The 24,951-nt window shown below is 61.3% G+C and overlaps 1 protein-coding gene across 1 annotated transcript in view; it reads right to left on the reverse strand.

Annotated features, from left to right (window-relative positions):
• The window catches only part of ZC3H3 (zinc finger CCCH-type containing 3), a 63,171-nt gene extending 39,632 nt beyond the window's left edge, over positions 1–23,539 (reverse strand). Inside the window, 4 exon segments of the mRNA XM_033126721.1 lie at positions 19,541–19,731; positions 20,780–20,945; positions 20,948–22,075; positions 23,421–23,539. Of these exon segments, the coding sequence (XP_032982612.1) occupies positions 19,541–19,731; positions 20,780–20,945; positions 20,948–22,075; positions 23,421–23,508 (1,573 nt within the window). The 5' untranslated portion in view covers positions 23,509–23,539.
• Positions 23,540–24,951: the final 1,412 nt, after the last annotated feature.

Below are 24,951 nucleotides of genomic sequence, written 5' to 3' on the forward strand. Positions count from 1 at the left end.
TGCCCGCTGGGAGGGCGGCCCAGCAGCACTCCGCCAGGCAGGCTCTCTTCCATTCCTCCTGGCTGGCTGAGGGTTTGTGTAGATAATCATGTTATTTAGATAGGATGTTGGTTTAATTCCCTTCATTACAGACTCCCAGGGTTGTAATTTTTTTCTCCGCATGATGAATTCCCTGTGGCACATTTCACTCAAATCAAACCCTTGGCGCCTTTATGGCAGCGATGCCCGGCACGGTGTTATCAGGCCGGCACACACAGCCCTCTCCGCCCTGCCGTGCAGAGGTCACTCCTAATGACTAATCGATCTCATTAGCTTTCCTAATTAAAAACTTTACTACCGCAATGGAAGACAAACTACAAAAAAACTGCTGGCATCATATTTGAATGGGATATGAGCCCATCCATCAGCAGGGCCGCGGCCTCCGTGTCCTGCTCGCTCGCAGGCCGTGGGTGGGGTGGGGGAGCCCTACTGGAGACCAGCCATCAGGTGGCAGAGCCCGGGAGGTCTGGCTGGGCCGGAGCACGCACTGCCCTCTGTGCCCCCGCTGTGGCAGCAGGGGATGCACCTCTTGTGGCCCCCCACATTTGCCTGTGGCAAAGAAGCAGGGGGCTGCGCCCTTCCCAGCCCCCCTCCTCTGATGAGCCACCACAGATGGCATAGCCCATCAGACAGAGGTCACGACTCTCGCTCTGTTTTATTGTGCAGCGAGAGTTGAGAGGGAGTTCAGATTTTTATGGAACTTCAAAGGAAAATAACTAGGAGGAAAATGAGTTACTAATTTCACAATTGTTTAATGAGTGAGGAGAAGATGGAACCAGAACTGCTCATCTGTGCAAAGAACCGCCTGAGGCCGCCGACCAGGAGAGAGAAAGCTGCTCTCAAAACCAGCCCCACGAGCCGAGCCTGGGGCCAAGGGAGTGTCCCCGGTGGCTTTCCAGCTCTCTGTCCAACTCCCTGCATGTGGACAGAAGCACGATAGGCCTGGCAAGAAGGGAGGGGACAGACAGCAGAAGGCCCACCCCCCAGGGTGAGCCCTGACCGTACCCCACAGCTTCCCATCCACCAGCCTCTGGGCTTTACCCGGCAACGGGCCACACACGGGACACGGGGCCTCCAGAACCAAGCCAGCAGAGCAACAAGCTACGGAGGCCACAAGACAACACCTGCACTGCCCACAACTGGGCTCCCCACCTCTGTCCCGAAACCTTTTCCTACGCCTCTGAGGACCAGGCGGGAGGAGACACAACGGGGGCGCTGCAGGTAAAGCAACGCCCGAAGGCACAGCCACCTGACCCTTCCTCCCAGCGGGGCGTGGGGACAGCGGAGCACAGGCTGGTGACCAGGGCCACGGGCAAGCAGCGGGGACTCCTTGCAAGGCCTCTTCCTGGGCCCAGGGAGGCGGGCCCTGACCGGACTGGCTCTCCAGGAGAGCAGGCGTCCAAATCACTGCCTGATCAGCTGTGATTACATGCAGGTGCTCAGTGGTGTCGTGGGCGCACACAGTGGGCCGGGTTCAGGGGCAGTGTCCCCAGCCGTGACACCAAGGGCGAGAGGAAGCAGGAGGGACCTGGGTGGGGTCCAGACAGCAGGGCCCCAGGTCTTAGGACAATGAGCAGCAGAGGAGAGCACTGAGCAGCTGGCGGAAGGGGGAGGTGGGTTGGGGGCTACTGGGAGCCCAGGGAGAGCCTGCCCCACACTGCCTCTGGCCTTGAGGGGCACCACCTGAGGTCACACCTCATCCCAGTCCGACTCTACCGCGAGGACAAGGACAGGCTGGGTCAGGCAAGACCGTGGGTCTGGACAGAGGGTGGGGAGCAAGGGGCCCACAGAGCCTGAGCTGGGGAAGGGTCCCCAGAGCGCCAGTAGGAGGGGCTGAGCCCAGGACGCACCTCCAGGGCTTCACCTTCCCACCTGAGGCTGGGCTGTGGGTGCCCAGCGCAGGGCGGGTAAGGGGCTGCCGGGCAGCTCTCTCTCCCCCTGGCTGCAGGTGGGCTGCACTCTGGAGCCACGTGCGGGACCTCGGCTGAGCGGGGCTCCAGCAGGCAGCCTCTCCCCAATGGCGGCTGAGTTGCTCTTGGAAAAAGGGCCACAGAAATGGAAACAGAACAGCAGGCACACCTGAGGTCTTCAGGCTGCTGCTGCTCTTCCTTCTGCAAGAAACCCAGCCGCACATCCAAGATGTGTGCAGAGGCCGGCCTGGCGGGACTGCAGGGCCACTCCTGGATACAGAACAATGCCGCGTCAACAGGACAGTCTCCGAGGAGGCCAGCAGGCAAGGCGCTGCTCCTGGGGCAGGAGGCTCTGCCAGCAGGAGCCCGCACACCTGCTCCTCTCGGCACAACCAGCGGTGCCCCCACTCTCTGGACACTGCCCGTCCATCAGGGCATTTCTGAAAGTTGGCCCCATCTAAGCTGTCCCCTCGGTGACCAATACGGTCCTGGAGACGGTGAAGCCAGTGCCATATCTGGGGGTGAAAAGGACCCTTGGACTCTGAGGAAGGGTGGGCATACCCCAGGGGTCACTAGGACAGGCTCCATGGACAAGCGCCATTTGCAGGAAGCAGCCAGGAAGGAGGTGTTGGGGGGTTGTGGGTTCTGGTGCTCCAGATGGGGATCCCCAGGAGCCCTCTCCCTGTGTCCCCACCCACCTCCCCGCCCAGGCTCAGGCCTGTCCTTCCCCAATCTCTACGGCAGCAGCTGCCAAGCAGAGGCTGGCCTAGGGTCCCCGCGCTGACCCCGGGACACCCCAGCAACTCTGCACCTGAGCCTCCAACTGCAGCTGTACCGGGCACAGACACACGTGTGCGGGCACTTCCAGCTCCGATGGCCTTCCTGCCAGCCCCCCCAGGACCCACTGGGACTTTCATGCTGGCACCTCACCACCTCCATCCCCAGGTTCTTTGGTTCTGCGCTCAGCCAGGCTGGACATGACTGCAGATGCAGGGCTGGGGACCCCAGATGCCACCCCATCCGTGCTGCTGGGAGTTACTGCTGGAATGGGGCCCAGCCGTGGGACTGTGTGGAAGCTGCCAGCAGCCCGCTTCTGTAGGGCTGTGCGGCTACCCCACCTGCCCCCTTGGCTCGGGGTGGGCAGCAGGGTCCTACCTGGAGGCTGAGGGCCAACCTGGCCATCTCTCCACTTGGGCTGGACTATCCCTCTCCCTCCCTGGCCCCAGTCCCATCATGTGGGAAAGCTTTGGCAAAGGCCCCAGGCGGCGGGCAGGGCACTCACAGAAATGGCTGCTCAACCCCAGGAAGCCACCACGCTCCCCTTGCTCCCAGGGTACTCGGCCTGCTCCCCCATGCAGGTGTCAGGGGCACAGGCAGGGCCCCCCCAAGACAAGATGCCACTCTGTTGTGGGGCTGCCGGGCTCCAGTCCCAAGAAAAAGGGCAGGAGTCTGTGCTCAGCTCACGGGTGGCAGCCCCTCGGGAGTTGTGCCTCTCCAGCCCAGTGGGCAGCCAGCCTTCCAGAAGGAACAGATGGTCAGCCCGCACCCATCACACGGCTCTCTGCCTGGCCTGGGCTCACCCTGCCCAGCTCTATGGCCAATTCTTGGGCTAGACGCTTGCTAAGGAGGCCACCTAGACAGAACCACTCCCGGATGGGCACTTTCTTGAGGGCACTCAGAGGGGGGTCCTGGTCTTGGGGGGGTCTGAGCCCAAAGAAAGGCATCTGGTAATGGGGGTCCAAGCCTTGTCTAAGGGTCCCCAGGAGAGTGGTGGTGGATAGGTGACAGCCCCCATGCTGGCTCTACCCACACCTCACTTTGTCCTCCCTCCACCCAAGATGAGCTGTACGAGCGCCCCCAGTATACGGGGAAACGGTCACAAGTGAGATAACCCACCCAAGAGCACACCACACGGAAGGGACAGGGCAGCCTCAAAGCGGGGCAGAGCTCCTGGTCCCGGCCAGGCCACTACCAGAGCCCCACCATTCAGCCTGCCGCCTCGTCCTGCTGGCCTGAACCTCTCCCAGCTGTGAGGGTTTCCTCTCTGTCTCTTGAGTGGCCTCTGGCCTTAAAATCCGTTTTCTGTCCCTCGTGTAACAATGCCAGCTTCGCTGTGGACAGCCCATCACTTTCCACCTCTCTGGGTTCTGATGTTTAAAAGTGGCACAGATTGGGGTTACGTTCTCTGCAGTCTGATTGTAAAAGCCTCCGTCTTTTAACTACAGTGTGTGGTTCACATACATTTAGTGCGGTAAGCGGGACGTCTGATCCACATGACAAGTGCTCTCAAGTGGTGCCCAGGGCCTCCCAACCTGGAGACCGGGGGACCCGTCTGCAGCCCACCCTCCAGTGAGGGTTTCCCTCATGTGTCCTCCTGGCCCGCCTCCCAGACCTCCACAACCACCTGCCCGTCTGTCCAGACCTGTGAGCTGAGCCCCACACATTCCCCAGACACAGCCCTCGCTGGGACTCAGCTCCTCAGGGAACTGCCCAGCCTCTCTGCCAGCCCACACTTAGCGGCTTAGAAAGCGTCCCAGGTTCTCCCGGGAGACCAGGCTGCTCTTCACTGACCAACACCGAGAAGAGGGGGCTGCGGGGCGCCTGCCCACGCCCCTCGTCAGCAGGCAAGGGGCTGCGGGAGGTCTGTGCTGACCGGCACCCTGCCCCCATCCTGCGAGATGCTGATGGCCCCACGAGGGGCCCTGGCATGCAGTGGGGATCCTGCCGCTGCCAGTGAGGAAGCAGCTGCCGCCCCCAGACCTCTAGACAGAACCCACAGTGCCCACTGCACAGCACAGCTGACCGGGCACAGATAGGAAACTGAGGCCTAGAGAAGGAAAGTGACCTGTCCCCATGCCCAGGAGGATGGAGCCCAGGCTGGGCCAGGCAGGTGCTGGTCCAAGGGGGCCTCTGCTTAGGGGGTCTCTCAGGAAGGATGGAGAGGGTCTCGACTCCCACTGCCTGCAGCCTGGAGGAAGCCACAGAGGAGGTCACGCCACCACATCCTGTAAAGACTGCTGGACACATACCTGCAGACTTCACCTGCCCCCAGACCTCCACCTGCCCCCCGCCAGACCTCCACCTGCCCCTGAAGTGAGGGATTCTGGCTGGACTCTACCGGTACTCTCATACAGGTGCACTGCTCATTTGCTGCCACCCCTGCGCCCCACTGTGTGCAGTTCCCTGGCGCCCAGCTAGCCCTGGCCAGTCCCAGCCCAGGCCCCGCGGGTGCAGGAAGCACGCAGGTGACAGGGCTTGGCCCTCCTGCTCCCACCTACGAGAACACAGCCACAAAACTATAGCAAAGTCCCCACCCCAGGAACAGTTATTCATGTGCTGGCAGGGGCCCGTCTAGTCCTCCAAATGAGCAGCGATGGCAGCCGACGCAGGAGGCAGCGAATGCCCCACCCCACCACTCGCACAGCGGGAGCTGCCAGGGACCCTGCTCTAACAAGCTTCAGACGTGGGATGACTGGAATCACAAAGTATGAATTTTTATGAGTCTAATAAATCACTTCACTTTTCCTGGGCTTGATGGTTCCCAGCACTTCAAACGCTGGAAAAGCCCTGCTGCAATCAGACGCCTCAGCCCTTGTCTGCAGTGGTGGCCCAGGCAAGGCGCAAGGGCAGCGGAGGCCCCGCCCAGGCCCGCGGAGGCCCCGCCCAGCTCAGTGCCCACAGGACCATGGGACTGGCTAGGGCCCTGCCAGAATTCCTCACGTAGGTGGCCGCAGGAAGTTACTGACCATCATCAGCACGAAGCTGGCGTGGAGTAGATGGTGGACACGTGTTCCTTCTCTCTCTCTATCTCTCTCTTACACACACACACACCCCGACAGAGGTGCGGGAGGACCCCAGGTCCTAGAGGAGGCGGGGTCTGATCGGTGTCACTGCCCAGGCCCATCCTGAGGGCCCTGCGGGGGCCACTCAGCGCCTCCTGGGGAGGACGAGGGCTCCGCTTGCCTGGCTCCTAGCCTCAGGCCTACACGACAGGACAGGCTCCAACTATGGATTTTCCCACCAGAGTCCCCACGGCCCGAAGGCACTCGTCATCAGCCTTGCAGCGCCCGGTCGTCGGATCCAGGGGTCGCCTGATCCGGGGTGGGCCTCTGACAAACACTTACTGATTATCAAATCACAGTGCAGCCCGACAGGGCCACGCGTCACCGGATCAGCTGACAGCACTGCAGCCTGAGGAGCGTGGGCAGCACGGGGATGACAAACAACCGCTGTCAGCCGCCTGTCCCACGGCAGGCGTGTTCTCTGCTGTCCCACGCTACCTGGTGTTAAATGACAACACTGCCGCCTGGACGCAGTGCCAGCACCGCAGACTGTCAGGGCCCTATTAGAGGAAAGATTGAGACCCTGCTCTGCTTAAACTCACTCAAGCAACACGAGCCGCTAGTTCCTATAATTACTGTGCGCGAGCCATCGATCGCGTGCTGACACCTGACCCGCCTGTATGAAATGGGAGTAGTTTGCTCCCTGACAGTCGCTATAGATTATGGGGGGTGGGTCTTCCCTTCCCTTTCCACCATCGCTCTATGGAGTGGAAGAGGGGAAAGTGAGTGTCTCCCCCTACCTGTCCCACCCTAGCTGTGGGGCCCAGAGCACAGAGAGCCCCAGCACATCCCCAGGGCTCAAGGTGTACCCTGAAGGTGGAAGTGACAGCATGGCAGGCAACTGGAGGGGTCCCAGCACAGCATGCGGCAGTAAGAGACAGCCGCACCTCCAGGCCATGTGCTCCAAAGGGCAGGGGCTCAGTGCCAGGCAGACAGCTCACACTACCAGGACCCTCTTTCTAGCAAAGGGCCAATGCCGGCCGGAGTGTGCTGGCCAGCAGCGTCCGCCTTGACGCAGGTTCGTCCAGACGCACAGCTGGTGCTCAGCCTCCCCCGGCAGACCCGAGCCATTTGGGGGCCGCACCCTGAGGCCCGCTGCCCCTCCCAGTGCCCCATCTGACGTCAGCCAGAGCACTAGGGCAGGATGTCCTGGGGTTGGATGTCCCTTAACCTGATTCACTCAGGTCCCAGTCACTTCAAGTCCGCCTCTGACACACGACAAAAGCCAAACCCTCTTCTGGCTCAGCAGCCCCAGCAGCCACAAGGGGCCTGTATCCAGACAGCATAGGGGTGTCCGTGGATGTGTCAACACGAGCACCCCCGGCACACGTGAGGGCACACACACGTGTGTGGGGCGTGGCCAGTGTCTGTCAGAGCTGGGGAATCAGCCCCTGGCCCAGGGCGGGTGCTGGGGTTCAGCTCCAGCTTTCCAAAGACAGAACTCTGGCCAGGTCCCCATCTGGTCCCACCCTCCCCTCAGCCCTGGGTTGTAGGGCAGGCCCGTGCCCTCCTGCCTTCGGAGATCGGCCCTGACCTCAGCAACCCTCAGGACCCCGCAGCCCTTGTGTGGCCACCCGGCTGCTGCTGCTGCTTGCCTGGGCCCCCGTGTGCAGCACCAGGGAGCCCCAGGCCACAGGCTGGAGTCATGCTGCCAGCTCAGAGTGCTCAGTGGTCACTTGTCTGCAGCAATGCACTCCCTGAGACAGAGCAATGGGGAGGCAGAGCGTCCAGAGCAAACACCACTGCCAGGCCCCTGCCCAGGTAAAGTGGGTGGGTCTTTGGCCCATGGGGGCAGGGGCCCACGGAGGGCCAGTTCAGACTTGGGGGCTAGGTGGGGAGCCGCTCCCTCTGCCCTCATCCTCCTGGCTCACAAGCCCCTCCTGTAACACGAGGGCTGGGCACCAACAGCCCGGCGGGCAGAGGACCCTGCTGCCCCGCACCACAGGTACCCTCACACGTCTCCACACGTGCACAAAGCCACCTCCACAGGGTCGCAGGTGAGCAGACCGGCCGGCCCCAGGAGGCAGGGCAGGCTCTCAGCCTCGGCTGCAAACAGCTGGCCTGGAAGGAGGGCAACAGGCCAGCTCTTGGCAGCATCTGACTGGTGTCCATGGGCAGGCCCGGGGGAGGCAGGGGAGCAGGGGAGCAGCAGAGCACAGCTGCACCACACTCACCAGTGGCGGTCACAAGCACTGCAGCTCGGAGCTGTGCCTACAGATCTGGGTGGGGGGTCTTCTATGGAAGTGAGTCAGACTAGAGGGGACGTGCCCTCCTAGGCATGTATCTGAGATCCAGTGCTGACCGCATGGCCTGGGCCCCCCAGACTTCTCTCGGGGCACAGTTTACCCTGAAATGAACTTCACGGCCCTTGGTTGCAGCAGAGCCTGAATCTGCAATTGTCCTTAGTGCTCATAACACGCTCATCGCGTCCCCTTTAAACACGGTCGCACACAGCACCTGGGGGACCCATAGGGGACCCCTCTGACTGAAGTTCTGTTACCTTTGGCTCATTAGAAACTGCCTTTTGATTTCCACAGGAGCTGGTCCCACATCATGTGGCAGCCACCCAGGCCAGCCCTGTGTGTCCCCTCTAGGGATGATGGCTGCAAAACTGCAAGCAGATAGCATGCAAGGCCCAGACCCTGGCCCTCGGGGTACTGTCCGGGTACTCGGGGAACTCGGGGCACCAGCCTGGCAGTGGGGAGAGGGACGTCCTTCCTTCGGTTGGACCAGAGGAGACCCCGGCCTGGGCCTCAGCTCGCCAGCACAGGGTGCGGTAGGGCACCGCAGGAGGCCCTGGGGGACTGCTGGCGGGGACCAGAAATCAGTTGCATGTGGTCACCTGGTCACTCGGCACTTCCCACATCCGCTCACTGGGCCTCGTGCTCCAGTCGGCAGAGCTAACAGTGCACCTGGCCTGGGCCCAGCCCGGTCACACACCCACACGATGGTTCAGGGCCAGGCAGCTTCCCTGTGCGTGTGCGGTGGACAGTGCACTCCTCTGGAGGCACCCCTAAAATGGGCCATCCCCACTCTCCGAGATGTCCCCGGTTCTCCCAGCACCCTGTCTGGAAGGGGTTATGTCCAGCATGGGCACGGCCACTGCAGACACGCGCTGTGCTTGCAGTGGCTGTGCGCTCACAAGCCCCCGAAGTCCCCTCTAGCAGGCTGGGCTCTGCGCAGTGGCTACTGGCACACCTGGCACCACAGGGAGTGCAGTCGCCACAGGCAGCACGTAATTGCTTGGCTGCTGATGTGGAAAGGGCAATTAGGAGAAACGCTGCCAGAGCAGAGCCGGCAGCTCGGCAATCACAGAGAGCACAGCGCTGCAGAATGGCTGGTGGGCACTGGGGGGTGGCCAAGCCCAGGAGGGGCCCAGGCGGGGCCCAGGCGATCTGCCTGGACACGGGCTCTCAGGCTCCAGTCCCCTCCAGGCTGGCACTGCGAGGGCAGTGGGGGGCCTGGAGTCTCCCTGTCCAGATGGGCAAGAGAGGCACAAGGGGCAGCATGTGTCGCAGGGCCGCTCTAACAAGCTGGGAGGGAGCGAGCGACAGGCACAGACCCCTTGGCATTGCAGCCTCCTGGCTCCCTCAGGCCATCGCGAACGGGCCCCAGGGCTGCTGCTCGGCCCCTCCGCTAGCACAGCTGCAACAGGTGCGGCCAGGCCAAGGGACAAAGGCAGACAGTGGCCCTGGGGCTGATCTCTGAGGCCAGTGCTCCTTCCTGCCAGGCCTGGAGACAGACACTTAGGCAAACCAACAGCAACTGGACATTTAGTGATTAGAAGCTGTTGGATTTATGGTCGTTGTGCACGGCTATAGATTTCCTTTGCAAATTCCATAAATACTATGCATTTAGACCCAATCTTCCAATTGGAAGGCAACCTGTGTGAGCGCTGGGAACTCCCAGCCACGCAGGGTGCCACCCAGGTGGCTCCAGCAGGGCCCAGCTGAGCTGAGGCACCTTTAAAGGCTCCCCCAAGCCAGGCTCCCTCCCAGCCTGGGCTCCACCTGGAAAAGGTGCCGGCCTCCTACTGGGAGCACCCTCCTACTGGGAGCACCCTCCTACTGGGAGCACCGGCACTAAACAATCTTGGGGAAGCCACTCCCTCCTCCCATGGTCCCAGAGGGACAAGAAAGCAGGAGGCCATGAAAAGCAGAAGACCCCAGGAAAACGGGTGCTGTTTCCAGGTCACACTCTGTCCCTAGAAGCCCAAGCTGGAGGAGCAGTGCCTCTGCAGAGAGACACACGGCCCCACCCCTTTCCAGGACAGCCCAGCCCACAGCCCTCATGGCCGACCCTTGGCAGAGCTCCCCCCCATCCCCCGCAGCACCCCAGCAGGACAGGAAGCAGAGGGTCTCAGCCTGGACCCTGGAGGGAGCCCTGTCCTTGGTGCCTGTCCTGGGACGGCTTCATCCAGGTGACCACCACCAGCCTGCAGGCTCCCTGGCAGCAAGTCTTCCCTGCCTGGGTATGCCAGAGCCCACGACCACACTTCTTGCCACCCTGCAAGGCGAGGTGGGGGCCTCAGCTGCACAGAGATGAAGGCTGGGGGTGGGGGGGAGGCCCAGTGTCACCAGGCCCTGCTCCTTCCTCAGCTGCCTACAGCATTAGACCCCATGGGAACACAAGTCGAGCCACTCTGGTCCCAAACACGAGGTCACCGGGACACTCACGCTCGGAGCCACCTTTCCTCCCCACGAATCACACACTGGGGGCAGGAAGGTCACTCCTACAGCATGGCCCCCCTACAGATGAGAAAGTGGGCTGCTAGCTGCGGGGCTGGCCTGAGTGGGCACCCACCAGCCCAACCCCCCTTCCTCCCACACAGACCCTGCTCTACAGGACCAGCCTGCTGGCACAGTGAGCCCCTGGCGGCACCGTGGAGGGAGAGCCAGAGCCCTGCTGAGTGCCCCACAAGCCACCCCAGCGCAGGGCCCCTCCCTGGGCAGGGCAGGGCAGGGCACAGGCCCCCCGCCCTCGAGGCTGTGCTCAGGCCAGCCCCCCAGGCAGCCTGCCTGGGCATTCTCACTCCCGGGCACACACTGCCCTTGACTCTGCAGGCCTGTCTGCCGGAGGGCTGTACACCCTGTCGGGGGAAGATTACATCATCCAGCCAGAACTCCCTCCACAATGACCACCAGTCAATACAGAGCAACCAGACACATGAGCAAATCAGACTCGACTCAGAACTAAGAAGGAAAAACCAGGCCATGGAAAGAAGAGGGATCCGGAAAACCCAGTGGTCGGACGTGGACTTTACAAAGATTGCTATGATCGGGAGCTTAAACACAAGACTGCAAATCTCGGCAGAGACCTAGAAACTATTTAAGAAGACATGGAAATTTTAGAATTTAAAAATAACTAAAACCAAGGCCTCACTGGGTTTCGTAGCAGATTATACAAAGCTGAACAGATGATAAGTAAATTACAAGAAAATAGGTTAGAATAAACTGTCCAAATTTAAGCACGGAGAGAAAAAACTTATGGAAGACAGAGAGAAGGGCACAGGAAACGTCTAAGAAGTGGTGAAAAGTTTTACGGAAAATGTAGCTAAGCTCCCGGGGAGAGGTGGGAGTGGGGCCGAAACAGAACTGGCAGACAGTGGCTGAGAACGTTCCGAGTGATGAAAACCATCCAGCCACAGCTTCAAGAAGGAGCACAGAGGGAAGCGGGGTAGCCGCAAACAGCGCAGCACACCGAGCACAGCTGCTGAGAGCCGAGCAGAGACCAGGGCCGGCAGCAGAAGGCGGCCGGCCATCCCAGGACGGCGCGTCCGCACCACAGCTGAGGACCGGCCTGCAGCCCACGGGTTTCAGCTCAGAGCCGGAGGCAAAAGCAAAGACTGTAAGGACAAACTCGATGGGGAGAAATGGTCCCCAGCAGACTTGCAATGTTAAAGGGAATATGAAGAGGTGTTGTTCAGGCAGGAGAGGAAGGAGTGAAGAGAAATGGAAGAGGAAACATACAGGTAAATCAAAATAAATGCTGACTGTATAAAATGTTTTGTGAAGTCTAAAATACATGGAGAATTAAAATCGTGATAGCTCTAGCAGGTAAGATAGAAGAGGGGGAATAGATTTCTGTTCTTCAAGCCCCTGACGCCATCTAGGAAGTGATCAGACGGTAATGTCTAAGCATCAGTAAGTGACGAACGCACTCTAACTGCTAAGAAACCAGTACAAGAAGAATAAAAGAACGTCCAGTAAGCTAACTGAGCAGAAATCGAATAAAAAATATATATCGAAAAGAAGAAAAGGAGAGAAAAAAACACAGAAGAGGTGGAACAAAGGAAAAGCATGTAGTAAGACAGGAGATTTACACCCAAACACATCAGTAATTACACTGTGTGAACAGATTAAATCTTTTCTTAGACAATTCCAGGCTGCACTTAAAAAACAACCATTTGCTATATACAAAAAAAAATTCTACACGTAACACAGATAAGCTGAGAGTAACCGTGTGTTCTACTGACACGTATTTGCATGTCGACACGTTTTGCAACACGCCTCAGAGACGATAAAAATAAAGCTTACTCGTAGCCCACCAGAGAAAGGAGACCTTACAGCGAGGAGCAGCGTTACTGGATATAAAAGAGGACACTTCGGAACAGTAAAAGATTCAATCCACCAGGAGATACAATTATAAACTGGTTTGCACCCAGTAAAGTGACCTCCAAATATTTAGTACAAAAATAACAACTAGAGAAATGAATGAATTCACAAGACAGTGGAAGACTTGAGCACATCTCTCCTGGCGACTGTGGAAAAAGCAGAGTCCCTCCCTGGCCCGTCAGCAAGGACAGAGATTGGGATCCTCGGAGTGACACACTTTACCCTCCAGAGCCCTACCCTCGCCAGTGCACACAGGAGCTGTACCAAGCTGACCGTGACCTGGGCCCTGCAGACCACCAGCCTCGGCACACCTCACAGGACTGAAATCACACCGCTGCACACGTGCAGTTAAACTGGAAAGCAGGAAATGCGAATACAGTGGCTTCAAATCCCACAGCTTGGGAAACGAAGCCCTTCTTAATCACCACAGGTCAAAGAAACAACCAGACGAAACAAAAAAATTCGAGGAAAACAAACTTAACTTGCAGAATACAGCTCTGCTTACGGGGAAGTTTATAACCTTACAATTGTGTATTTTAGAAACAAGACAGACCGGAGGCCAGTCGTCCACCCCCTTGGTCCTGGCAATCCGTCCGGGCTCAGGCCCACTGAGTGTGGGCAGCTCAGAGCTTGAAAGCAGCCCCCTTGGCCTCTGCTCCCTGGCTGCCCATCTCCCCACTTGTCGCCCTCGGGGGCACTGCCTCAGGGCCCAGAGTCAAGGACACACAGGCACCAGCCAGCCCAGTGCCCAGGGCAGCAAGAGGGGCCATGGGGCTCTGCAGCCCGCCACCCCCTCCTGTCCTTCACAAGCCCAGAGGGTAGCAGTGTGGAGCTGGCAGCCTGAGCCAGGCCCAGACAATGATGCCCCTACCCCACACGTCCCCCTTTACAGGCAAGCAGTGAGGAGAGCCAGGCTAAAGGGAACTGGGAACAAGAAACACTTCCGGAGTTTCTCTGCGAGGTGCCCACCTCGGCCCCCCGAGCCTCCCACTGGGCAGAGGGACAGGGAAGGCTGGCTCAGGTCCAGCTCAGGGCGCACCGTGGCCTCAGAGTCTTGGGGCCTGAAGTGCAAAGCCCTCAGCCCTGCAAGGGCAAGGTGTGGCCCCCAGTCCTCATCGGCCGACGTGCTGAGGAGGAAACGGATCCTGGGGCACCAATGACCTGCTGAGGCCCTCTCAGCACAGCTCAGGGGTGCCCACCAGTTGGGCGCATGCATACTGCAGCTGGCACTCCGGCCTCCATGCCCTGGCCCCATCTGCATGCACAAGGAGCACACCCACTCAGCTCCTGGACACCCCACTGGGACTCGTCACCCAGGATGCAGACAGAGCAGCCAGGCTGGCCATCAGCCTGCACCAGATTCTTGCCGAGGGACAGAGGGCGCGGCTCACGGACTGGGAGTGAGCAGGGCCGTGGGGGCAGGCTGGGCCTCCGCACCCCCTCCCTGTGTCTGCTGTCCCGCCTGGGACTGCTGAGCTCCCTCCCGCCCTGCCCCACTTTAGTGCTACTGCCCAGTGGCGTTCGCCCTGCGGCTGGCACACGGGGCGCACAGGGGAAGGCCCGGGGCCACCAGCCTCACGCTCCGTCTCCGGGAAGCAGACAGCGCCCGGCGGCCCCGAGAGTAGGGTCTGGAACAGCAGTGGCTGCTCCGCAGCCGCCCCGCAAACCTGACCTGGCTCCTTGCCCTCCCTCGGCTGCCTCCCTGCCAGCCCAGCGCCCAGCGTAGAGGCTCTCTGCTCAACACGCTTCCTCCCACTCTGAAGCGGACTCCTGCCCGGTGCGCTCTTGCTCGGCCTGCCCGTGTCCCTTCATTCCAGGACACTCCAGGAGAAGGACAGCCACACCTGCTCAGCCACCCGCCCTGCCCTCTCGGGCCCGTGCACTCTGCTCAGAATGCCCTCAGCGCCGTCCCCGTCCCCAGGCTCCTGCATCCGGCCCTTAGGAGGCCCCGCCTGGCCCTGGCCTGGCACCACCTCCGCGCGCGCAGCCAGCTGGCCGGTCTGTGTCTTGTCTCTGCCACCAAGCCCCATCTGTGCTGGCATCATGCTTTTCTGTCCCCAGGCCGTCGGGGGCCTCACCAGGCGGACCCATTGGCCACATGCCCAGCACAGCACCTGGAGCTTGGTGACAGTCAGTGACTATTAGCGTACCAGGGCCAGGGATGGCACAGAGGGAGGGATGAGTAGCACGAAGGCAAGGCGCCCTGCGGGTAGGAGGCACCAGCTGGGCTGCGCCCTCCCCCACAGGCCTCCCTCTCCCAGCCCACCGTGCCAGCCCTGCGCTGGGCAGGAGGCGCCCACATGAGGCACTCGCATCCCACCAGGAACTCGCCTCAGCACGGAGACCACGGAGAGCCTGGCTGGTGTGCCCAGGCAGGGTCTCCTGGAGGGCCGGGGGAGGGGGCAGCCCCCAGCAGGAAGGAGGGGTGGGACCCCACGGTGGGATGGGGGGCCCAGGAACATTCTCACAGCCTTGGAGCAGTCCTAAGTTTTAGGGATCTCGAAAGCCATGCCCCACCTCCAGCTGGTGGGAGCGGCCACTGAGGCGGGCCCCTGTCCCCGGCTGGCCCAGGAGAGCTGGCAGGACAGACGACCCGAAGGGCAGGAAGAACACTGGAGGCCGAAGGGGAGGGCAGGGCCACTCGGTCAGCAGCTGGTGGGCTCGCGACAGTGGCAGGTTGAGGGCTCCTCTGGCCTGGCAGGGCTGGGTAACACAGGAGGCGGGGCCTGACTCAGTCACCACAGCACCAACGGGCTGCGACACCCTGGGCACAGCATCGCATGTCATCAGACATAGGAGCAGCCCAAGTCATCCCCAACGGGGCCCCAGGCCCCAGGCAGGATGCTGCCCAGACCCCCTGCGTGCGAGCCGCAGCCATCCCAACTACATCTCCCTCCTGTCCCCGGCTCCAGCTTTAGTGTCGCCTGGGCGCCCCCAGCTCTGCGGAGGTCACGATTCCCCTAGAGGCTCCAAGCCCGCCCAGGTGCCTCCCGCCCAGGTGCCTCCCACGTGCCTCCCAGCGCCGGGAGCACACACCACTCCCACGCCAGCTCTTGTGGAATAATTAATTAGTGCAGCCACCACACGCCTGGTAATTTATGCAAGGCTCGGACGGAGCGCCCGATTCAGCACTTCCTTTTCCCCTAGGAAAGCAGGGCTCCAGATTTAACTGCTCTCCGCCCTTTACAGTGTTCTCCGCAATAAAACCAAACCCACCACACATGGCAAGTGGGGGGCCGCAGAGCCCTCATGGGGGTGCCGGAAGCCACACAGCAGCCCCCAGCACCTGCCCGCCGGCTCCTTCAATCTGCACAGCAGCCCTTGGGGACGACCCGTGGCCAGATCACAGACCTGGAAGCATGGGACGCAAGGCCAGCACCTCGGGCAAATCCCAGGGTGAGCGCAGGCTCAGGACTGCTTCTGAGCACCCACAGAACAGAACAAGGACACCAAGGGAAAGCCTGCCAGCCCTGGCCCTGCACCCTGTGCTGCCGTGATGCAGCACACCCTTCTCTTCCTCAGCTGCGGGGTGGGTACCTGGGCACTCCGGGGTCTGTGGCAGAACTGCTCTGTGTCCCTGCCCACCACACCGGCCGGAGAGGGGTCCCGGGCTCACTGCAGGTCTCCCACTGCCACAAGGCTGGGACTGGTGGCCTTGGGCTAACTTAGAAGAGGAGAGCTGCTGGCGCTCCGGAGGCTGGCCCCGGGCAGGCAATGACTCCCCATCTCCAGGCTGCTCTGCTCCGGAGGGGCGTGCCCATGACAGCCGGCCGCCCAGCTTGCGCTCCACCCAGCAGCCTGGCTGGACCCTGCTGCTTCCGACCACCCCAAGGGCCCTGGGCAAGTAGTGGGTGAGAAACGCCTCCTTCCTGTGGAGGCCCAGGACAAGGCACCCTGGCCCACTGACCCTCCTGAGGCCAGCAGCGGATCGGGGCTGCCTCCCCAGAGTAACGCTGCAGTGCTGCAGCCTGGCTCACTGCTTGCCCCTGCCCACTGGGCACACCTGACCAGAGGGTGGGACCTGGTGACAGGGGTGAAAACTAGGCCCTTCCTGTCAACCACAGACCTGCCCACCCAACCCTGGGCGTCCCGCCAGGCCCGCACTCTCTCCCACCAAGCTGGCCACCCTTCTGCGCCGTCTGGGGCTTCCCAGGCAGGGCCCCTGGCTCAGCACAGGCAGAGGGAGGAGAGGGGGCGGGCTCTGCCCACAGTCCTGGGCAGGTGAGGCAGGGGGCCCCCATCCCAGTGATCTCTGGGAGGTGACACCACGGCCCACCAGTGGCTTTTCCCTCACACGGGACAGCAAACACTTCCCAGTGGCTGTAGGAATCCCGTGACCTGTTGCCACCATGAAGCCCCCTAGTCTGGGACCCAGGGGTCAGGTGGGCCACCAGCCCCCACGCCGCAGACAAGAGCCTGGGCCTCCCTCCCAGTCAGGCCTGGGTGCGTGTGGGCTTGGCAATACCCTCTCTGCATACAGGAAACAGGCGCAGTGGCACACACGAAGCTTGTCACTTCAGGGTAGCCTGCGTCCCAGTGCTGGGGCCCAGTGTGGCCAGAGGAGAACAAGCCCCAGGGCTGGCCCTGCACGCTGGGCCTGCACTGCAGTCAGAGGCTGTGTACTACCGTGTGTCCCCAAAAATAAGACCTACCCAGAGTATCCGCTCTAATGCATCTTTTGGAGCAAAAATTAATAAAACCTGGTTTTGTTTCACTATAAGACCTGGTATAATATAATATAATATAGTACAATGTAATACCCGGTCTTACATTAATTTTTGCTCCAAAAGACGCGTTAGAGCTGACTGTCCGGCCAGGGCTTATTTTCCGGGAAACAGAGTTTGAGCTCTAATTGCCACAATTACACGGTGGTAAACCGGAAAGCATGTTCTAAAAGGTTTTCTTCTGCCTCCTCCAGCGCTGTCCGCCCTGAGACAGATTACATGGGGTCTCTGTGCAGCTGCAATGCAGGAGCCCCGCCAGCCAGCAAACACACTCCCCTGGACCCTTTCTCAGGTGTCCTCTCAATCCTCCAGCTGCCAATGGACCCATCCCCAGAAGAAAAAGACAAGACGCCCACCGCCGCCCCCCAGCCAAAGTCTGACTCTAAGCCCAGAGAAGCAGGCGGGAGGGAGGGCTGGAGGGCCGGGGAGTGGGGAGGGGAGGAGAGAGGAGAGGGGACGGGATGGGCAGAGGAGGGAAAGCAAGAGGAGTCAGGCTGGAATCTTCACAACTCAGTCCCCAAGAGGCTGGCCCCACGCTTGCTGAACAATGCAGTTTTGAATTCAATTAAAGCGATTATCTGTTGTGCCAAATAAATTGTGTACAGCATATATCCTGCAGCACGTTACACCTCCGGGCTCATTATTCCCTAACTGTTTCCTCCTGTTTATGCGCTCTCAAATTAAATTGCTGATAATATGCGCCAAAATAAAAAATGAGCGCACCTTGTCCCAGGAAAATTGATTCTCCCTTTTCCTGGACCGACGACTGCCAGAGTTTATACTCTCTGTTCCTGGTGATCATTAGTAATTCAATTTTCTTTTTATTAGCCCCCTTATCTGCTGAGCAATATAGTGGCAGAGCTGACCTCTTTCGCACGGGTAAATGTTTAAAATCTTTTCCCTGATTAATTTTGCCAGTTAAGAAAAAGAGGAGAAATGGCCCGGCTCTTAGCCATCACAACGAATAAAGCTTAATGTTGATTGTGATGGAATTTCTAATGCCAGGGAAATTGATTGAACGCGGCAATTACACTGCAACAGTAACTCAAGGGAGATGGGCTCGCTTCTCCTGGCCGTAGCCTTGTGGTTATTTAAAACAATCCAATTTGCAAGGATAATTATGTATTAGTGTTTTATCTGCCACTTGAAATGAACAGGGGAGTTTCGATACTGGCCCAGCATTAGCAGGTTATTGCTGCAAATTACTTGATATCTGCTTTCTTTCACATAAAGAGGAAATTAGGCAATCAATTACCAGAAAAAGGTGCCCTGCCGAATAAGAGGGGCAAATGCGCCCTCTGCTGGCCACCAGGCTGCACGGCAGGGCTAAAGGGGCCCTTGGGGCTGGGTTTCCACGCCAGCGGACACCATCCGGCTCCCTTTGCTCGGTCACCCTGCAGGAGTCCACACTCGCCTTGGCACACAGGGTGCGGCAGCCAAAGAAGGGCAGATGGGCAGCCAGCGCCCTGCTGCCTCACTTCCTCGCGTCCCCGTGGGCCCACGCCCTGCCCTCTAGCGGCCCGCTCCCACACAGGCCCTCAGCTCCAGGGGCCCACCAAGGACCAAGGACGGGCCCGCAGCTGGGTCCCAGAACGCCAAGCACAGCACAGTGCAGTCATGAGAGCACAAGTCCCCAGCTGGACTGCCAGGGGCCAAGACACCTCTACATTTCACCTCTACAAGCATCACCTGAGAAGCCACCAGCACAGACACCCACCTGCTCAAAGGAGTGGGGAGAGGGGACTTCACAGGACCAGGAGCGCCCAGATGAAGGCTGGTTATCCCGGACAGCATCACGGTGTCACGGTGATCACGTCCCCTTCCCCACGGCCCACGGCCCTAGCCCCACGGCCCTAGCCCCACGCCCCTCACGTGCTGCGACGGTTCCCCAGCACGTGCCAGCCTGGCAGCAGCTCCCGCAATGTGCTGCCATCACCTCAGGCAGGGGGCCGTCCTGCTCAAGGAGGCCACACCCCACAACGCTCCCCACGCTGTTCACTAAACACCAGTGACTCGGAAAGTGGACAAAGCCAACCTCCAGGCCAACTCAGGCTTCCTGAGAAACAGGCAGCAGCCAGTAGAGGGGGAGGCAGTGCTGCTGGCCCAGGTGGCCGAGGACAGCGGACAGACAGCAGCCCCAGGGAGCCCTGGCCTCCTCCCCTTCAGGACTGCATGGCTGCCACCTCTCGTCCACTTGCCCTCTCCTTCCATGAACAGGAGCGCTAGAGAGACCGCCACACACCTGCCCGCAGCATGGCCCCCACTGCCCGCCAGGCTGAGTGCTCTCCAGCTGGGGCCTGAGGCCGAGGTGAACTCAAGGTGCTTCCTCAGAGCCCAGAAGAGCCAGCTGGGCCCAGCTCAGGGCTTCCCAGAGCCGCTCCTCCCCAGAACCCTTCGTCCTGTTCTCATACCTTCCTTGCTGGGGAGGTGGGCCCGGCTGGGAGGCAGGCAGCATGGCCGGTGCCTGGTGAGCTGCATCAGGCCCTTGGTGGGGGTCTTCTTCAGAACCGGGCTGCTCTTCCCCCGGGGGGCCTGCCTCCTCCGCAGGCTGAACTGGCTCTTAGCAGTGGCAGCAGGTGGGGGGCTGCTCTTCTTGGGAAGGCTGTGGAGACAAAGAGCGAGCAGCTCCCGACAGGCTCCCTACCGCGGGCAGCTAACCCACCCACCTTTGCCCTCCTGGTTCCCAGTGCCATGGAATCGGCCCCAGGAGGCCGCCAGCTGCTCCCCATGCGTCCCAGCCCTGCCGGCTCTGCCTTCCACCTGAAAAGCCAGTCTGCTGGTGGGGCTCCCCTCCCCTCCCCCTGGCTCCCGGCCACACAGCAGAGGGGCCCAGGGGCCCCGAGCCAGCCCTTGACCCCGCCCAGTCTGTCTCCTCTATCTCCCCAGGCCCGATGAGTCCCCGAGTGGAGCTGGGGTAGGGGTGAAGGGGACTGGTGACATCCGCAACCCTCTCCACAGGGGTCTACTCTCACAGCGCCCCTTTCCATACTCCTAAAACAGGCGGCTGCCACCCAGAAAAGTGAGGGGGTGGGGGAAGCCTGTGTCATCCAAAATGGCAGCTACCTGGGCAAGTGGGGCCAAAGACCAGGGTCAGACAGTGGGAAGGACCTGCGGAGGGGCCTCCCAGTAAGGAAAACGCAAGCCACCGTGTCGAATGGCTGAGGTAAGCCCTCTGGCCCTGCCAGGAGCAGCCGCCATGATTGACTGCTTGATCCCAGACACAACTCATGGGGATGGAGGCCGGGAGAGGAACACGCAGTCACCCAGCCGCCATGGGGCAGCCTTCCTCTCTGGTGGGCACACTGCACCCTGGGTTTGCTCGGCCAGCTCCTGGCCCCGGCACACCGCGAGCCGTCCACAAACCGTGGGCCCAGAAGGGAAGCCGCCCCAGCAGGCTCTGGTCTCTCACCAACAGGAGAAAGACAAGGCTTGCTGGCACCCTCCCCAACCTGTCCCGCACGGCTGGGAGCCCCAGGCAAGCCCCTGGCCATGCTGAGCCCCCTTACTCAGCAGTAACCCAGCTCATCTCTGCTGGGGACGTTAATGCCACCGCACGCAAAGCTCCGTGCTGGCTCAGGCCCTACCAGGCAGTGACTAGATGGTGATGGGTGAGGCGTCACGTCCTCCTCCCACTGGCTCTGCCCACACACCTAGCACTCGCCCGTCTCCGGATGATCTTGGTCCGGCTCTTCACTTTGTAAGCCGAGAGCAGGGTCTCGCTGGGTCCCACGGCTGGTTTGTCCCCTGGCGGGGACCTAGATGGGACTGGAGAGAGCTGGGAGGCACGGTCCTTGCTGCCAGCCTCCGACTGCCACCGAAGGAGGACGACGAGGAGGCCGAGGGGCTGGAGGCCTTCCACTTGTACTTGCTGCGGGAAGCCCCGGCTGTGGAGGACACGGCCAGCTTCCTGGGCTTGGCATCCGCATCGGCTCTGGGCTGCAGCTTCTCCACTCGCTCTGCTGGGCCAGAGGGGGCCGTGCACACATTCTCCGCAGCCGCTCTGGACTGAGGGCCCTGCGAGGGGCTCGGGGGGCTCTTTGCCGAGGCAGCCACCCATTTGTAGTTGTTTTTCCGGTACTTGTTGGTTCGACAAGACACAAGCAGGGAGGCCTCCCGGGCCTGCCTTGGGCCGGAAGCTGTTCTAGCTGGGCCTGCCACCGCACCAGAGGACACTGGCTGAGCCGGGTGGCTGGCATCCACTGCCCCACTCCCAAGGAGCTGTGCAACACACCTGGACACAGGGGGAGAGCCCAGCTTGCCGGCCAGGGCCACGCTGCTGCGCTGGGGCTGGGTGGAGGGCAGGAAGCGCGCCTGGACCGACACTGCACTCTCACTGACTGTCCGCCGGGGCTCCGAGGCACTGTCACTCACACTGCTCACAGACTTCACAACCCGGGGCTTGCCAGGCTCCTTCTGGCAGACCAGGAGGGGGTCCTCTGTGCTGCAGGTCCCTTTGGCTCTTCCTGGCCTTGAGGGCTGCCGTTGCCCGCCAGGGGGCTCGCCCTCACCTTCCTGAGGCCTGGCGTCACTCCAGGGCGGGTCCTCACACTCTTCTGAGGAGCCCTGCGGGACTCCTGCAGTGCTCACCAAGCCCGGCTTCGATGGCGGTTTGATTCTGATGACCATACTCTGATCTGGACTGAGCTGGACCCGCCTCTCCAGGACACACTGCTGGGGGTGGGGACCCTGGCCGCCCCCAGCCCCGAGGGTTGGCTGCACAGCACAGTCACCGGGCGGGTCTGAGGAGCCCGGGGGCCGATTCACCAGGGAGTACTTGTTGCGCCAGGCAGGCCCATGGCTCAGGGAGAAGCCCCTCTGGCTGGGGCGAGGGTAGCGAGCGCTGAAGGCCCTGTTGCTGTTGTAGGCTGGTGGCTGCCACCGGCATGCAGCGGACGTGCCTGGGGCAGGGCTATTGCCATGGAGGTTTTTGTAGTCATCGATCAAACCTGAGAAGACAGAATCACAAGCTTAACCAGGAGGTGAGAGGAAAATCAGCCACAATCCCCTGGAGGGGCTTCAGCTAACAAGACACCCCACAGAACCTCCTCACTCCTGAACCCAAGTCCTGGTGCAGGAGGAGCAGCCCCTGCTGCCTGAGAACCCCTGACACTTCAGCCTAAATCTCTTAGGCCTGTCCTCCATGAGCCTTTTCCCATCAGTTCTACTTCAGTCCTATTTCAGGCTGCTGGTCTTGAAAATGCACCCCTGTGGCATAATATCCCCTATTTGCTGGGAATATTATTCTGGGTGCACAATCCTTTGAGGGAAAGAGTCACTCAACATGACGAGACCACCAAGGCCCCATGCTGTAACGCCTCAACAAAAAGGGGGCCGGCCAGCCATGGAGGCCCTCTGGCTTGCCCACCGATGGAAAGGGGGTAAGACTGCACATGAATGAGCTCCCTGCCTGGCACACAGGACAATGAGTGTAAGACAACTGACACCCCTGGGCACACTCAACACTTGACAAGAATGTCACCCTCCTCCCCTCAGGAAAGGAGAGGCTCGATCATGCAGAGCCCCGGTGCAATGGACTGACACGACCCTCACAGGACTCTTCCGAGGAAGCCCCTGGAGAGCTGTCCTGGTGCCGGAGGGGCACAGGCCTGGGCTGGGACAACGCAGGGTTCCAGGGCATTACAACTGAACCAACAAACCAGTAGCCAGCCCGCCAGTACAGCTCTCCCCCAACACAGGTCCTGCCCCCAGACCCAAAGACAGCCACGTCCAGACCTGGTGACACCTCAAGGCAGGTATGATGGAAGCCCAAGAAGTGACCCAAAAGCGGGGTCGCACACCTAGACTCTCCCCCATACACACTTTCCAAGTCCTTAAGAGGCCTGGGAGTCTGGGCCTGGAATCTCAAGGAGTGAGGCTGTACGAGGTGAAGTGTCAACACGGGCGTCGCCGGAGGGGAGGACACACACGCCCCTCGCCCGGACGGGCTTTGCCGCGCTGCAGCAGAGCCCTCCGCCCCACTGTCTGGGGCCAGGGGCTGGGGGACGCCCGTGGGGGTGGGGGGCCGCCTCCCGCCGGTTACTAAACCCCCGCCCCGCGCCGGAAGGGCCCGCACTACCCTAAGGGCGACAGCCGGGCAGCGGGGCTGAGCCGGGCGGCCCGGAGGCCCCTCCACGTCCCCCACCTCCTGCCTCACCCTCCCTACCGGCCCACCCCACCCAACCTGGCCGTCGAGACGGCGGGGAGAGAGCCACTCCCTTGGGGAGGCCGGCGGGAGCCCGCCGAGCGGTGAGGGGAACGACGGACGGGCGACCCCAGCCCGGCCCGACCCACCCTGCAGGAGGCGGATCTGCCGCCGTAACAGCTCCTTTTCCTCCATCTCCGGAGTCCGAGACGCCCGGCCAGGCCCCCGGGACGTCATCGCCACGCGACTGTGTCCCGGAGGGCGGGGCGAGGAGGCGCGCGGGAGGCTCCGAGACTGCGCATGCGGCCCGGCCGGGGCGGCCGCCGGGCGGAGAGCGACGCACCGTCGCCCTGGCAACGCCTGCGGGCGGCGGGGCCAGGCACGCACAGAGCGAGGAAAGGGACGCACAGAGCGAGGAAAGGGGCAGACGTCACTACCGAGCGCGGAGGAGACGATGGCGGGGGCTGCTGGCCGGTGTTTCCGCCTCGGGCTCTCGGTCCCTGAAGACTGGACGAGGAGCCGAGGCCCGGAGCGCATCCTAGCCGCGGCGCGGTTCCTTCCCCAGTCTCCGCACACAATGACAGGCGTTCAGCACACGAACGATTCCTGACATCCCAGGTGCTGGGAGAACTGGGCGGTGGACTTCTCCCTCCCCTCCCTCACGGGAGTTTTGTCCCACTCCCACTCCCTGCTCTCCCACACCCAGCCTCCGGCTCTTTTCTTCTGCGGGAGTGCAGGGGGTTCTCCGCAAGGCAGCCCAAGCAGCCTTCCTTCCGGAGCTGCAAGCTGTTCCCTCTGACCCCCCCCCCCGCTGCCCCCCAGCCCAGGTGTGCCCTCGGCCTTGCCACACCCCACTTCTCTCCAGACGCACCACAGAAGCCCACCCCAGGGGCACCAGCCTCTCTGAAGGGGGTGGAGGCGTCATTCAAGAGAATGCAATGTAGCCAAATCAAACGCATTTGTATGGGAGACCAGCACAAAACGTCAAATCCTTCCTACGTTTATCTGCCCCCATCTCTGTGTCTCAGCCTGCCCCTCCCTTGGGGAACTCCTCCCTCCTGCCTTCTATAAGGTCAGCATCCAGGTGGGAGTCAGGTGACCGGACTCATCACCAGGCCCTCAGGTGGGAACAGGTGGTTGGCAGGCTGGGACCACTCTTCCATGGATGACCCCCTCGCCTCTTATCCCAGAGGGAGGGGAGCAGGAAGTGACTGTGGAAGAGAACTGACCTCGAGGCCCCTGTAGGTCCCCCCTTCCCTCCATTATCTCCTCCCTCACCGACCCTCACTGCAAAGCTGATCCTTAGACTCTGAGCCAGAAGCTTCTGGAAAAGGCTATTGGTCTGCTGTTCCCTCCATCAAGGCATTTCTATGAGGCTCTCAGAGCTCACGGTGGACGGATGGTGTGAATTTCATCAGGACAGTCTTCCACATGCCCTAGTACCGGGCAAACCTAGGAGAGCATCCTGCCTGCTGTGGAAGACACGCCCCCTGTCCCAGGCCTGGATTCCAGAGCACCAGCTTCTTCCAGCTGGGACACAGAGCAGCCAGGCTCAGAACACCAGAAGCAGGACCAAGGGGGCCGCTTCCTCCAGCAGAGGCCCACTTGGGGTATGGAATGGTTCTGTGCCGCTGGCTGGCCGGCAGAAAGCCTAGGGAGCCAGACAGGTCGCAGCAGGCC

This window comes from Rhinolophus ferrumequinum, chromosome 14 (assembly GCF_004115265.2).
Source record: "Rhinolophus ferrumequinum isolate MPI-CBG mRhiFer1 chromosome 14, mRhiFer1_v1.p, whole genome shotgun sequence".
Taxonomy (NCBI): domain Eukaryota; kingdom Metazoa; phylum Chordata; class Mammalia; order Chiroptera; family Rhinolophidae; genus Rhinolophus; species Rhinolophus ferrumequinum.